The sequence below is a fragment of the Oryctolagus cuniculus genome, chromosome 8 (genome assembly GCF_964237555.1).
Source record: "Oryctolagus cuniculus chromosome 8, mOryCun1.1, whole genome shotgun sequence".
NCBI lineage: Eukaryota > Metazoa > Chordata > Mammalia > Lagomorpha > Leporidae > Oryctolagus > Oryctolagus cuniculus.
The window spans coordinates 111026767-111042586 of NC_091439.1; the positions used below are offsets into that span (position 1 = coordinate 111026767).

At 56.7% G+C, this 15820-nt stretch overlaps 1 protein-coding gene across 2 annotated transcripts in view; it reads left to right on the forward strand.

Annotated features, from left to right (window-relative positions):
* The window catches only part of USP46 (ubiquitin specific peptidase 46), a 66927-nt gene extending 51370 nt beyond the window's left edge, over positions 1 to 15557 (forward strand). For both annotated transcript variants that reach the window (XM_070048123.1, XM_070048124.1), the window contains 4 exons: positions 3716 to 3799; positions 6294 to 6491; positions 11212 to 11290; positions 12382 to 15557. In XM_070048123.1, coding sequence (XP_069904224.1) covers positions 3716 to 3799; positions 6294 to 6491; positions 11212 to 11290; positions 12382 to 12483 — 463 coding nt within the window. In that variant the 3' untranslated portion in view covers positions 12484 to 15557. The remainder of the gene's footprint in view (positions 1 to 3715; positions 3800 to 6293; positions 6492 to 11211; positions 11291 to 12381) is intronic.
* The last annotated feature ends 263 nt before the right edge of the window (positions 15558 to 15820 follow it).

Consider the following 15820-nt stretch of genomic DNA (forward strand, 5'->3'; position numbering starts at 1 on the left):
CGCCACAGCGTGGGCCCCGCTCGGTGGTACTTGAACTGCGTGTTTCAGAATCACCCGAGGAAGTTGGTGAAAATGGAGATCAAGGAACCTCAGTGTGTGTTCAGGAGTCTCCGTGGGCCTGGGCATCCAGGCCTGTTTTAATGAACATTCCAGTGGTTCCGAGACCACCCAGGTTTGAGCACCACGGCTGTAGGTTCTTGCTCCTTGCACAGGGCCTCCGGACTGGGACTCAGGAGAAAAGCGGACGCTCAGGTCTGTCCTAGGAGCTCACCAGGGTTCTCGTTTGGATACGTCCCTGGGTGTTGCAGGTGCACCTCGAGAAGCGCCGGAAGGCAGCTCTTGGCTCTGGCGGTGCCTCAGGCCTTCTGGGGGGCTTGTAAGACAGCAATGCCTGCGTCGCACTGGGGGGCTTTACTGAGGGGAGAGGGGAAGGAGGTGGGGCTGAGGTTGTCACTGCGATCGTTGACCAAGCTCCCCGGGTGATTCTGATGAGCCGTGCCCTGGCTTTAGAACAGAGCTTCCGGGGGCTGGCACGGTGGTGTAGCGGGTAAAGCCACCGCCTGCAGTGCTGGCATCCCATACGGGCACCTGTTCGAGTCCCGGCTGCTCCACTTCTGATCCAGCTCTCTGCTATGGCCTGGGAAAGCAGTGGGGGATGGCCCAAGTGCTTTGGCCCTGCACCCACATGGGAGACCCGGAGGAAGCTCCTGGCCCAGCCCCGGCCGTTGGTGGCCATTTGGGAAATGAACCATCAGAAAGAAGACCTCCTCCCCAGCCCCTGCCCCCTTAACTCTGCCCTTCAAATAAATACTATAATCTTTAAAAAAGGAAAGTTCCTGGACTTCAGCTGCCCGTGTTTGTCGTCACAGCGGTCTGGTGTGACGGATGTGCCTGCGCTGCCTCAGGTCACTGCCGCCCCAGCCCCTTTCTCTAACTGCCTCCTTGTCCAGTTCTCAACTCACGGATGCCCGAGAGCACCACCCTGTCTGTTGCACGGGCTTCTGGCCAGCTGGGGCTCATCGGGGCTGTGGTTGTTTGTAAATCAGCTCCTTTTAAAGATGGATTTATTTAGTCGAAAGTCAGAGTACAGAGAGAGAGAAAAATCTTCCATCCACTGGTCACTCCTCAGATGGCCCCAATGGCCTGGGTTGGGCCCGGCCAATGCCAGGAGCCAGGAGCTTCTTCCAGGTCTCCTGCATGGTTGCCTCAGGGGCCCAAGCACTTGGACTGTCTTCTGCTGCTTTCCCAGGCATGCTAGGAGAGAGCTGGACTGGAAGTGGAACAGCTGGGACATGAACCGGCGCCGCGCCCATATAGGATGCTGGCGCTGTAGGCAGCAGCTTTACCCACTGACACCACAGCGCCGGCCCCGAGATCGGCCATTTAAATTGGGTTCTCACCTTTGCTGCATTTCGGCCTCTCTGGATCCATAAACCCTTCAGAGAGTGTTTGCCGAGAAACCAGAATGAGTGCACCCTGTTGGACTCCTTCCCCAAGGCTGGGCTTTCCCGGCTGTGGACCCTTTCGCTTGGTGAGAGGCAGACACTCCGAGGATGATCTCCTTCGCCACTCGCCCTCTCCCCATTCCCCTCTCCACCCTGCTGCGTGCTGTGCACCCAGGCAGGAGCCCACAGCCGTAACTGGCCGACGTCCCCGGCCGACGTCCCCATGCAGCCGTGTGCAGCTGCACCGAAATCCGAGTGTCGAGGGGAGGTGCAGCCTCCGTGATTTCCCGCCCCTCCGACACCTTCCATTGACTCCTGCCGGGTCCTGTTTCCGAAGAGCACCGTCTGACTAGGACTTGGCCCTGAGGAGACCTGCCTGGGGCCCCGAGCCACGCAGCTGCCGAGCACTTGAGACTGGTGGCTCGCTGCAGCCGTGGTTCCGCTGCACCTGTGTGACCCTGCCGAGCTCTGTGGCATCCCTCTCTGTTGTTCCCTCTCTGAGAACCTCCCGTGGACGTAGCCCCTTGGGGAAACCTCTTACATCACCCGAGTTCAAGTTCACTTCCTCTTCCTCTGGGCTCGTCCCGCTCTAGTCTTTGCTTATTCGTCCATTTAGCCGGCGTGCGTTCTTGAGGGCCGCTGGGGATGAGGCTGTGAGACACCCAAGGAGGAGCCCTGCACGGTGAGCGCCCAGGGGCACTCAGCACTGTGGGGAAACAGCCTGCGCAGATGCCCCGGGCAGGCAGAGCCCTGAAGGGGAAGGCATGGGGTGCAGGGGAGCAGGTCAGAAGAGGGCACCGGAGAGAGCTGGCCACAGCCTGCAGCAGTGTGGGTTTGCTCCTGAGTGCACAGGAAGCTGTTGGGTTCAAGTCGAAGCTGCCCGGGCGGCTGGTGCTGTTGGGTCGCTGGTGCAGGTCTGTTAGACCGTGAGCCATGGGGGGTGGTCACTCCGAGTCCCGAGGTCCTAGCACGGCAGACGTGTGGGCGTTGAGCAAAGGACCATCTGCGTTACCTCTTGACGTGTTCTGTGTGAGCCGTGGCGTCCTCGGCACTGTTTAAGCGACGGCGTCTGTTTAGCCTGATTGTTCTGGCGCCGGGCACTCGTGCACAGGGAAATGTCACCAGCTCTTCAAGTCTGCCAGGGATCGTCATTTCCTGGATGCTGTCCTCAGCATCGAAGCAGGAGCCTGGTAGAGTCTCGGTGACCAGAACGGAAGGCAAAGCCGTGACGTTTAAAAACAAAGGCTCAGGCCGGCACCGCGGCTCCCTAGGCTAATCCTCTGCCTTGTGGCACCGGCACACCGGGTTCTAGTCCCAGTCGGGGCGCTGGATTCTGTCCCGGTTGCCCCTCTTCCAGGCCAGCTCTCTGCTGTGGCCAGGGAGTGCAGTGGAGGATGGCCCAAGTGCTTGGGCCCTGCACCCCATGGGAGACCAGGAGAAGCACCTGGCTCCTGCCAGCGGATCAGCGCGGTGCACCGGCCGCGGCGGCCATTGGAGGGTGAACCAATGGCAAAAGGAAGACCTTTCTCACAAAAGGAAGACCTTTCTCTTTGTCTCTCTCACTGTCCACTCTGCCTGTCAAAAAAAAACCCAAAAAACAAAGGCTCAGTAAGTAGCGGAAAACCTCGTGGTTTTTCTCAGAGAGAGAGAGAGAGAAAGGGAGGGAGGGAGGGAAAAAGAGAAAGAGAAAGAGAAAGAGAGAGAGATCTATCTTACATCCACTGGTTCATGCCCCAGATGGCCACCATAGCCAGGCCAAAGCCAGGGGCCAGGAGCTTCCTCCGGCTCTCCCAGTGGGTGCAGAGGCCAAGCACTTGGGCCATCTTCCGCTGCTTTTCCCGGCTATTAGCAGGGAGCTGCTTCAGAAGAGGAGCCGCCGGGACTCCAGCCAGTGCCCGTGGGGAATGGCCCCTATCGCTTGCATTTTACCTGCGGTTTCTTTCAACCTAGGAGCATCACCATGGGCTTTTACTGTAGGCAGTATTTTTCTATTGTAATTCTTAGTTTCCAGCTCGCAGGGGTTCTGTGAAATCCTGAGTTTCTTCCTCTGTGTGTGTGTGTGTGTGTGTCTGCAAGATAAAGTTGAATGTGAAAACCTCCCACGGGTTGTTTTACCCGACTTGGTGCCGGCCCCAGTGCACCACAGCCCGGGCCTTGCCAGGGCTCTTTTCCGAGTGCCTCTGTTCCCACTCGGGAAAGGGCAGATGGCGGTTCCAGTGTGAGCCCCCAGCGCGTGTGGCCGTTTTTAATGACGATGTCTTTGCCTACAGAGACTTCAGCAACACGGAGACGCTGTGCAGCGAGCAGAAGTACTATTGTGAGACGTGCTGCAGCAAGCAGGAGGCCCAGAAGAGGTGCGTGTGGGTTTGGCTCAGGGCTGCCGGGCTGGCGAGCCGGCCCCGCCGTGCAGGGCATCGGGCTTGGCCTGGGCTCTCAGCTCCGCGGGCCTGAGGCCAGCCGGGTCAAAGTGCTGCAGAGTGCTGGCCTTGCAGAATCAGTCATCGCGTAGCTCTCTGCTCATTCCCCCACTCAGCAAGGCCTGGCTGCCGGCCTGCGGCCTGCACTGGTGGGCAGGTGGGACCCGCACGTTCTCATGAGCTGCTCCGTGATGGAATACCTGTGTAGATCAGCTGGGCCCTGTCGGCGGGGCCTCAGAGTCCAGGTGGTGCAGGGCGGCCCGTGGTGAGCCGGGAGCCTGTGTGTGCCTGGCTGCGTGTCTCTCTCTGTCTTCTCACTTAGCTACCGGATTCGTCACGGCTGAGCTGATCGTAATCACTCCCAGGGCCCTCACCTCTGACCTCCACAATTGGATTAAGTTTCCAGCCTCTCAGGGCCATTGACCTAAGGCAGGGGTTTCAACTCCTGCCTGTGTTCAGGGACAAAGTCATATGCAGAACCCAGCACTGGGATTAAAGGTAGATGACGGAAGGGACCTGGCACGGGACGCATGGCCGCTGCCCAGTATGGTCGCTGACGTCACTTAGCACAGCAGACTTACTTCGAGACGGTCAGTCAGTCGTTCAAAAGCATCACGAGGGCATGGAGATAAGGACTCCCCACCAGCCACACTTCCTGGACGGTCTGACCACTTGTTTCCCATACGAGTATTCACCAAGAAGCCAAGCACGTGGACACGTCGATCCTCCTTGGAGCCATTACTCTGAGTGAAATTTATCTTCCCGGAGGTTCAGGAGCGGGCAGGGGGCCTAGCAGGGGTCAGGCCCAGGCCTGGGTAGAAATCGTTTCTCTGCCTCCTTCCCCAGCCCTGCACCCGGGCCTGTGTACTTGGCCTTGTCGCATCAGTCGCCTCGGTCGTGGAGCAGTAGGTGGCCTTTGTTAGTGGACAGGGAGGGGAAGGTGCTTCCCGTCCCTGTCCTGGCTTCCTAGGGGAGGGGTGTCAAAGCTCTCCGTGTGCACGTGTTTGGGAACTGCTGCACGGAACAGAAGAGACCCCGGAGCTTCCTGTGCTGCAGGAGCGCTCAGGGCTTCGGCATCTGCTGAGCCTCGGGGACTCAGTCGGCTGCACAAACCTCCAAGGGTTTACGGCACCAGCGAACACTTGAGCTGGGCCCGGTAGCCCCAAGAGAACCCCTGTGTCTTATAAACGAGGAAGCTGAGAGCTGGAGAAGGGGTTGACTTTCCCAGGGTGGGGAGTGGGACGAGCGTGGTGTCCGATGCCAAGGACCGCCTCCTGCCAGGCTTCGGTCTGTCATCCCATCCACACCCTGCCACTGGTCTCCTTCCTCACTGCCATTCACTGACTTAGTGCATTTCTTATTTGTTTATTTGAAAGGCAGAGAGAGACAGACAGACATGGAGAGGCTGCCACCTGCCAGGTCACTCCTCAAATGCCTGCTGCAGCTGGGGCTGGGCTGGGACCAAAGCCAGGAGCTGGGCGTCCCATGTGATTGGCAGGGACCCAATTATTATTTTATTTTATTTTTTTTCTTTTGACAGGCAGAGTTAGACAGTGAGAGAGAGAGAGACAGAGAGAAAGATCTTCCTTCTGTTGGTTCACCCCTCAAATGGCTGCTACGGCCGGTGCACTGCGCCGATCCGAAGTCAGGAGCCAGGTGCTTCCTCCTGGTCTCCCATGGGGTGCAGGGCCCAAGCACTTGGGCCATCCTCCACTGCACTCCCGGTCCACAGCAGAGAGCTGGCCTGGAAGAGGGGCAACCGGGACAGAATCCGGTGCCCTGACCGGGACTAGAACCTGGGGTGCCGGTGCCGCAGGCGGAGGATTAGCCTAGTGAGCCATGGCGCCGGGCAAGGGACCCAATTATTTGAGCCTTCATCACTGCTTTCCCGGGTCTGCATTAGCAGGAAGCTGGGGACTGAATCCAGGTGCTCCGGTGTGGGATGTGTCTGACCCAGGGTCTCCCCACCAGCCCAGACGCCTCCCTCCTGACTGCTTCCTGCCTTCCTCTCGATTACTGTAGGGATGTGCTGTCCTAGTTGGCTTCCTGTCTGGGAAGCGGAGAGCAACTGTGCATCGTACTCTTAGTGTACCCACTGTGGCCTGGCTCCTGTGGCCGGGCCCTCTCTCCCTGTCACACACACACACACACACACACACACAAACACACTCTCACACACACTCATACACTCACACTCTCACATACACACACTCACACACACACACTCACACACACTCTCACACAGTGTCTTGCTTTACTCACGCCGGCAGTGCTGTGGTTGGCCTAGGAGCTGTGAGAAGTCCGCTCTGTGGAATGAGCCGCCTCTCTCCCTGGGAGCTTGGGGTGTTTGCGCGCCCTTGTGCCGGAGACGCGTCTTCTGTCCCCCTCACTGCCGCTGGGCGCCCCTGACTTCCCGTTTTGTGGTTTCCAGGATGCGCGTCAAAAAGCTGCCCATGATCCTGGCGCTGCACCTGAAGCGGTTCAAGTACATGGAGCAGCTGCACAGGTACACCAAGCTCTCCTACCGCGTCGTCTTCCCCCTGGAACTGCGGCTCTTCAACACGTCCAGCGACGCTGTGAACCTGGACCGCATGTATGACCTGGTGGCCGTGGTCGTCCACTGTGGCAGGTACACCCAGCTGCACCCTCCCTGGGCTTGGCACTCAGTACCTCGTACTCGAGAGGCAGGGAGAGCTCCCATCTCAGGCCAGGGCTCCAGCCTGGGCCGCAGGGACCCAGCTCCTTGAAGCATCAGTGCGGCCTCCCAGCGTCTGCATTAGCAGGAAACTGGCTGGGGTCTGGGGCCAGGGTGGGGAGTCGAACCCAGAGACTCCGATGTGGAGGGCAGACATCTTAACAGCCACAGCGCATGCTCACTTCCCCCATACTCTTACTGGTTACCTTAGGCATACCTGGAGAACTTACCAAATGGGTAGCATTACAGCAGGGTTTGTCTATAGAAGGTTTACCATAAGGGAAGTAGTTCAGTAAGCCTCCGTTGGATGGAAATGATCCTGATGAGTTTGAAGGACTGTGGAGAGATGAATGCTCATGGCTGGAGTCTAGTTGTTGTTTTTTTTTTTTTTTTTTTTTTTTTAATTTGACAGAGTTATAGACAGAGAGAAAGATCTTCCTTCTGGTGGTTCACTCCCCAAATGGCCGCTACGGCTGGCACTGCACCTATCCGAAGCCAGGAGCCAGGAGCTTCCTCCTGGTCTCCCATGTGGGTGCAGGGCCCAAGCACTTGGGCCATCCTCCACTGCCCTCCTGGGCCACAGCAGAGAGCTGGACTGGAAGAGGAGCAGCTGGGACTAGAACTCGGTGTCCATATGGGATGCCGGTGCCACAGGTGGAGGATTAACCAAGTAAGCCATGGCGCCGGCCCCTGGAGTCTAGATTTTTAAGAAAGAGCTAAGTTGTTTGTATGGTGTGATCCAGAGTGTTTTAAGATGCGTGAATAAAGACTGGAGGCAGGGACCAGCGCTGTGGTGGCAGCGGGTTAACTCCCCATCTGCAACGCCGGCATCCTTACGGACACCGGTTTGAGTCCCGGCTACTCCACTTCTGATCCAGATCCCTGCTAATACACCTGGAAAAGTGCAAGATGGCCCAAGTGCTTGGGCCCCTGCTTCCTTGTGGGAGACCTGGAAGAGGCTCTGGGCTCCTGACTTCAGCCTGGTCCAGCCTCGGCTAATGTGGTCATTTGGGAAGAGAACCAGCAGATGGAAGACCTCTCTCTCTCTTCTTTTCCTCCTGTCTCTATAACTCAGCCTTTCAAATAATAATGATAATAATAACTGGAAGCAACAGATTAATAATATGGCATTTTGAGTGATTACAATATCTTAAAAAATTAAAATTTTCAGTTCTTTCTCAAAATTCTGTAATCAAGCCGGCGCCGTGGCTCACTAGGCTAATCCTCCACCTAGCAGCACCGGCACACCGGGTTCTAGTCCCGGTTGGGGCACCGGGTTCTGTCCCGGTTGCCCCTCTTCCAGGCCAGCTCTCTGCTATGGCCAGGGAGTGCAGTGGAGGATGGCCCAGGTGCTTGGGCCCTGCACCCCATGGGAGACCAGGAAAAGCACCTGGATCCTGGCTCCTGCCATCGGATCAGCGCGGTGCGCCGGCTGCAGCGGCGGCCATTGGAGGGTGAACCAACGGCAAAGGAAGACCTTTCTCTCTCTGTCTCTCTCTCTCACTGTCCACTCTGCCTGTCAAAAAAAAAAAAAAAAGTTTATAAAAAAAAAAAAATTCTGTAATCAGTATTTAATCATGAAAAGAATAAGAGAGGCTGGCACTGTGGGTTAAAGCCCTGGCCTGAAGTGTCAGCATCCCATATGGGCACCGGTTCTAGTCCCTGCTGCTCCACTTCCGATCCAGCTCTCTGCTGTGGCCTGGGAAAGCAGTAGAAGATGGCCCAAGTCCTTGGGCCCCTGCACCCACGTGGGAGACCTGTAAGAAGCTCCTGGCTCCTGGCTTCAGATCGGTGCAGCTCTGGCTGTTGCAGCCAGTTGGGGTAGTGAACCAGCGGATGGAAGATCTGTCTGTCTGTCTGTTTCTCTCTCTCTCTCTCTCTCTCTCTGCCTCTCCTCTCACTGTGTAACTCTGACTTTCAAATAAAATAAATAAATCCTAAAAAAAAAAAAAGAATAAGAGAGCAAACCTCTAGATGTGGAGAAGCAGCATGTTTTGAGCAGCATGTTTTGAGAGAGAGACAGATCATTCACGGGTGGTTCAGTCCCCAGATGCCTGCAAGAACTGGGGCTTGGGCAGGCAGAAGCCAGGAGCCCAGAACTCTGTCCGGGGCTCCCACGTGGGCAGCAGGGGCCCAAACACCCGGGCCATCTTGTGCTGCTTTCCCAGGCGCATTAGCGGGGCACGGGATTGGATGTGAAGCAGCTGGGACCAGGACCGGTGCTCTGATATGATATGGCTGCGTCAAAAGTGGCGGCTTACCTTGCTGGCTACAAAACCTGGCCCTGAGCAAATTCAACAATTCTGAAATAAATTAAAATTAAATAAATTAAATATTGAGAATTGTATTCTGTTATTCTTTGCCCAGCTGGGAAGGGTTTATGTTCTGCCTGCCCTTGGTTGTGCTCAGGGAATGTGTAGACCAAGTTCTTCCCTCCCTCCGTGTGCCTGGATGGGGGTGTTGGGGGTGGAGTGGGGGCACCATCGCCAGGAGGAGCCGGGAAGGGGAGTCTGATCCCTTGTTTCCCTACTGCTGGGCTGCAGAGCCTCAGAGCCGGTCCACATGTCCGGCACCTCCTGTGCCTCTTGGCTTGAAGCCACTGGCCTTTTCTTGGTTCTCGACTGTTAGTTATTGGTCAGTTCTCAGCCAGCTGCGTTCCCCGTTCATAGTCCTAGCTACCGTCCTGGGGGGATGCAGGAGTCTGGCTGCGAGCACTGGCTGCCGCCCCTCACTGGGCAGGGTTGGAGGAGGTCCTGGGGTGCCGGGACCTGGGTGTGTGGTGGTGGCTGTGTGGACAGGCCAGGCGGGCCGGGGGCTGGGTGGTGGCCACAGAAGCACTCAGATGCACAGGGCACTTGACGACCTGCACGTCTCCCATACCTGGGAGGACAGGTGAGGGCCAGGGGAGGCTGGGTTCTGGAATCGTTCGACTCTGTAATGGTCACGAGGGCCAGGAAGCCCTGGCGGGCAGCATGGTGTAAGTCAGTGCCAAGTCACACATCCTGCCAGCTAGGATTTCTTTCTTTCTTTCTTTTTTTTTTTTCTTCCAAGATTTATTTATTTATTTGAGAGGTAGAGAGGGAAAGCGATCTTCCTTCCGCTGGTTCACTTCCTAAAAAAATAGCTCCAATGGCTGGGGCTGGGCCAGGCTGAAGCCAGGAACCAAGAGACTGCATCCGGGTCTCCCACATGGGTGGCAGGGCGCCAAGCACTTGGGTCATCTCCAGTGCTTTCCCAGGTGTGTTAGCAGGGAGCTGGATTGGAATTGGAGCAGCCAGGACAGGAGCCCACCCTCTGCTGTGGGGTACAGGTGTAGGAAGCAGGGGCTTAACTCGCTGCGCCACAGCCCAGCCCCGAGCCGGGATGCTCTAAACTCCTGCTGGAGAGACAGGTGGTGTGGATAGCTCCCAGCTGCCTGGGCTCCGTGCCAGCGATGAGGAACACACAGCGTGGGGCCCTGCCCTCGGGAAGCTTGGTCCGCACTGAACCGGTGGAGTTTGGGAGCAAAGCGAAGGAGTAGCCTGGGCCGGAGCGGATCCCTGACCTCCCCCGTGTGTGAAGGGGTCAGGTGGGGGCGGGACTTGTCCTCAGCGGCGCTGTCCCGGGTAGCAGCTCTGGGTCCAGCATTACAGCCCCTCAGCTGTGCAGGTGCACACAGCTCCATCCGTTGTCCCGTCCGCTGTTGGCGCAGCCTGTGCCTTTTACGTCAGTGCCTGCAGCTTGTTCACGGAGCCCGCTCCTGAAATCCCCCCTTCCCTGCCCGCGGGCTGCACAGCCTCTCCGGTCCTCCCCGCTCCACTGCCCCCGCTCACTTGGCCTCCTTGCTGTTCCCTGTTCTGGAAACTTCTGTCTTGAGCCATGTGGCCTATGTCCCCCCAACCCCCCGTCCCTATCTTCTGGAAAATTCCTGCCGCTCGGGTCCCACGTTGTCAGCCGGGCTGCGTGCCACCTCACGTGAGATGCTGCCGCCCCCGTCGCCCTGGCCCCGTGTGCTCCTCTTCGGGGCACTCGCCAGCACTTGAACCTGTCCCTGCCTGTACTTTGTGCCTGTCCACCCCCCGCCCAGGCGTCCTGGGCTGGCGTCCAGAGTAGCCTAGGAGCTCGGGGAGCCTGTGAGGCTCATGGTTCTGGAGGTTGGAAGTCCAGGATCCAGAGGCACGTCTGGTGGGAGCCCTCTTGGTGTGCGGTGAGAGGCAGCACACGCGTCACACACGCGTGAGAGCGAGCGCAGGGCTGGGCGCACTTCTAGCAAGCCCACTCTCGCCAGAAGGAGGCGGCAGAGCCACCTCCACACACCGCTGCCCTGGGGATTCAGTTCCCAGCCCGCGCACCTGTGGGGCACGTTCGCACCGTGGCACCGAGGCCCGGGGCGTGGGGGTCATCTGTTCACCACTTCTTTCCCTGACACCCAGAGTAGGGCCCCGCACGTAGCAGGTATGCGGTCATCGTTTGTTAATTTTTGCCGAATCGGACGCTGTTTTCCCACTGGACTATGCCAGCTGGGCCCCGAGCCTGGGTGCCCTTCCCCGCGCTGAGGGCCTGGACAGGAGCTCCACCCAGTCCCTTATCCCCACGGTGGCCCCACCCTGGAGCTGAGCGGAGCTTGGTAGGAGATCCGCACTCCGGTGGTGACCTCCCGTTCCTTCTTTTCCAGCGGTCCTAATCGTGGCCATTACATCACCATCGTGAAAAGTCATGGCTTCTGGCTCCTGTTTGACGACGACATCGTGGAGGTCGGTGTGCGTGGGGGGCGGGTCTGCGTGGACGCCTTCCAACACGGTCCCGTTGGCCCCTAGCCTGAGCGCTCCCCTCAAAACCAAATCGTGTCCATCTCCATTCTCCAAGGGATGGAGGAGGTTCAGGAACAGTACCTATCTTTATTTATTTATTTAGACAGGCAGAGTTAGACAGAGAGAGAGACAGAGAGCAAGGTCTTCCTTTTTTCCATTGGTTCACCCCCCAAGTGGTTGTTACGGCTGGTGCACTGTGCTGATCTGAAGCCAGGAGCCAGGTGCTTCTCCTGGTCTCCCATGCCGGTGCAGGGCCCAAGGACCTGGGCCATCCGCCACTGCACTCCTGGGCCACAGCAGAGAGCTGGACTGGAAGAGGAGCAACCAGGACAGAATCTGGCACCCCAACTGGGACTAGAACCCAGGGTGCCGGCGCCGCAGGCGGAGGATTAGCCAAGTGAGCCGTGGTGCCGGCCCAGTGCGTATCCTTAAAACACTGTGCATGGTTTCCAAACAGCTCTTTGCACCGATATAAACTTACCCTTCAATTCCATTTCCCTCGGACTCTTTGAAGTTCCCTTGCTTGGAAGTCCTGTTCTCTCTGGTGCAGGAAGACGTCACAGTCCTGTTAAAATTCCTTTACTACAATGGAATTCGGAATTTTCTCGTATCGGTTATTGTTTAAAATATGTTTTTTTCCAATCAGTTGGACTTGGAGATGTCTGTATTATACCAAAGCATTCCGTGTATTGCTTTTGTTGTCAAGGAATGCGAGCTGGAGTGAATTCTGTACGCAGAGATGGGATCTGCTTTAACCTGTGAGGGCAGCAGTTTTGGCAGAATGAAGTTAAAGGAAACAGGATGAGGCACTCTGCTGACCTGAAATCCCAAGGCCTCCGATTCTGCAGGGTGCCTGCCTGCACTTGGCCGTGGGCAGGTGCAAGTGTGGCTGCCCCCAGCGCCCCGGCACCTCCGCCACGTCTGTGGGATGATCCACTCGCCCTTGACGTGTCTGATGTTAGCACAGTGCTTCCTCCTGTTGCTGTGGGGCTCGTGTTAAGTGCGTGTCTGATTTTGTTTCTCCTTCATTGCAGAAAATAGACGCCCAAGCTATTGAAGAATTCTATGGCCTGACGTCAGATATATCAAAGAATTCAGAGTCCGGATATATTTTATTTTATCAGTCACGAGAATAACTGTAGGGGCCGTGGGAGCAAGGCAGCGGGGCAGCCCGCCGGCCCTGGGACCTGGACCCCATCTGACCGTCCTCCTCCGCCGCCGCGGCCGCCCAGGGCTCGCTCCGAGTCTCCACGGCCTGGCCACATTGGCCTCTGCCCCTTTGTTCTCCACGCAGCACCACCCTTGGTTTAGTTTTAGTGTGAAGCCGAGTTCACGGCGACCAGAGTGCCGTCACTTTTCTTTGGATAGCAGTTGCTGATTTTCACGCGGGGTGAGTGTCGCGCCACGTGTTCCGTCTGGTGGAGTCGGGGCGCCCTTCCTGCGAGTGTTGCAGTCTGTTTCGGGGGATTTGCCTAGAGTTCCTCGCTGGCCCCCGGGGCCCCCTTCCAGTGCATTCCAGAAACGTGTCCCTGGAAACAGTGCTGCCCGCGCTCCCAACAGCAGGGCCCCAGACTTGGGTGGAGGTGTGCGTTGTAAGACTGTTGCGCTCTGTTTGTGCGAGGGAAGGCTTAGCTAAGCAGCGGGTGACCCACGGGGGCACGGGGAAGAGCAAGGTCTCTTGGGGTAGCGGGGCACTGTCCACACGGGAATTCCAAGGCCGGGGAGCGGGGAGCCCAGGGCAGGCAAAGCCAGGAGGGCGTTTTTGCGCATAGTTGCTTTCCTCTCCTTTCTACCAAAAGCGAGTTGGAGGATGGTGGCCCCACTTTTCCTCCGTGAGGCCCCGTGAGCTGGAGCTCCACAGTGTCCTGCCCCCGGCGAGCTCCGTGGGACGTCTTTGCCGTCCTGCTGATGGCGCAGGGCGGAGGCAGCACGTGGTGCAGCCCAGCCCTGCCGGGCACAGCCCTCGCCGCGCACTGCAGCTTCTCTGGGTGATGGGGGAGTGCCGGGGCCGACGGGCACCCTGGCTGCAGGCCATCCTGGAGCTGGCGACGCGGGAAGGTGGCCGAGGAGGGGTCCCCAGGCTGGTGGATGAAGGCACCCAGGGGCGGTTTCTTTGGCCCGGACTCCCTGAAGGCGTGAGAAGACCCTCATCTCAGCGCAGTTCCTTTTCCTTTTTTCACTTTTGTTATGTATGTATTTATTCGAGCATCTGAGGACTGGTACCTTTAATTCAGAGGGTCCGTTTGGCGTGGAGCTGGTTTTTGGTTTGCCACGCACCCCATGAGCCGTGGCTTCCTTGAGGAGGTCGGCTGGCCTCCACGTGCGGGGCTGTACTGTGAACGCACTGTTACCTGTCACGCGCGCGAACGGACGTGCAGACTTTGGGCAGACTTTGGGCGGAATGTGAACTCGAGAGCGAGATGTCCGTGGCCGTTTTGCAACCCCGAAGAGGATGATAGCACTTTACCCAGATGAAAACTGGATTTCTTATTTTTGAAATATCTTGAACTGTTGATTTCTCAGAACTTAAATACGCATGCCGACACTTCATTGGTTCCTACTTGAACTGAAGCGTTTCGCTTTTCACTGGAGAAGACAAAACAGGGTGCGCTTCACGTTCCTGTCTCATGCAAGTGGCAGAAATGTACGGTCTGGTTCCGAGGCAGGCTCATGTTCATGGGTGTTTTTGCCTCGTTTTTCCTCCACGAAGCATGCGCAGTGATCGCTTACCTGGGAGGTGAATCTTTCACGTCTAGAGAGGCACTTCCTGCAGGGGACGGCGATGTCTGTGCTGTCACCAACCCAGATGTCACAAAGCTTGGGAAAGCGACGGCTGAGCTCTAATAGATTTGGAACTGATTCATAACAAAAACTATTAAACTTATCTTTGCAACAACTCTCGCAGATAATTTATTAGGTGACTGTGTTTCGGTTGGAAGCCTGTGAGAGTGGTATTTAAATGCTAAGTCACAGGTTCAGTACAGCTTTTTTTGGGGGTTGGGGCACATGAGAAGAATTTTTGCGATGACTTAAGTGATTCTTTCAGTAGAAAGAGTCGGTTAAAATTCCGTGTCCGTGGGTAGATCCTGGGAAGAAGAGTAAAGCGGTTGTGTGAGGTTGGACAAGGCCAGAACACATTTCTCCACTCTCAGCTTTTTAAAACCCGAGCTGTGTGGCAGCTCCACGCCCTTCTTCCTCAGCAAACACTGGGCAGCTACCTTCCCCTCCCAGGCATCGCTCTCCACGGAGGGGACAGCACACAAACACGGGGCTGGTTTGCATTCCTTACTGCTAGCGCAGAGTGGGGGACGGCGGGCAGATGGCCACTCCGGGCCACCAGAAAGCACAAGGCTCAGCTGCAGGCCTGCAGGAGTGCAGAGCTGTGGCTGCGGGGTGTTCTCCAAGAGAAGACATTGCTGCTTCATTGGTTGCTTACTGCGTTAGCCCCTAGGTTGTGGTACAGTATGCTGGAGTGTCATTCCCCCAAGAGCGAATCCCAGCCCAGCGCTCGCAGCCGGGCCGCCCCCTCCGTGAGTTTTCCACTCCCGGGCTGCAAGAAGTGGACGGGTTTGGAGGGAGTGAAGGACCGAACTGCAGGCTGTCCACTCGGGTGGGAAGCCAGGCCTGCTGTATGGTGGATTTAAGGGAAATGGGGAGAAGGGAAGAAACGGCAGCGGCCCCCTGCATTTCTTCCGTGGCCAGGCCTGACAGTGGACGGTGTGTCGTCGGAGCGGAGGGCTTCTTTGAGCAGAGCTTTATCGCAGGCGGACGTTGTCTGTAAGCGCTGCATTTGGTCAGCCTTGTCTCTTCATGTGTGTTACGGTGTTGTGCACTAAATGTTTTGCCCTCGTTTGCTATTCAGTGGTCAAGGCGTTTATCAGCACTGTGGGGAGGGACTCATGCAAACGGCGTGGGTCGGGAAGTTCTCGCCTGCTTTTCTGCCTGATTAAATTTCTCTCTCCTAGCATCACATTAATTTATTTTTGGCTTCCATTTCTGTATAAAAAATAGTTACTGTATTTGTGCAGCATTTATTTGGTTTTGTTACTAAAAATATGTAGTTTTTATTTAAGATAATCTGTACCTTTTTTTAATGTAACCAATTCAAGCACTTTAAGCAATAATGTCAATCTTGTGAAATTTCAATCAGTTGAACACCCTGCCTCTAAAATTGTTTGCAAAAAAAAAATAAAAAAAATTAAAAAATAAAGTAGGAATTCCCTTCCTGGAGAATCATGCCTGGGTCCTGCCGTGCAGGTGGACTTGAACTCCTGTTGATCAGGTAGGGGCCGGTGCCCAGGTCGGCATCATCCCAAACTTGATTCAAAGCGCTAGAAACACGAAGAACGTTCGGGCACTGGACATACACACGCGTGCTGACTGCCAGTGTTGATAAAGTCAGTGTTGCAGATAACTCGTCATCTTTTAAGTGGCAACGATGAATAGAATTAACCCAGAAACTGGCCTCTGGGG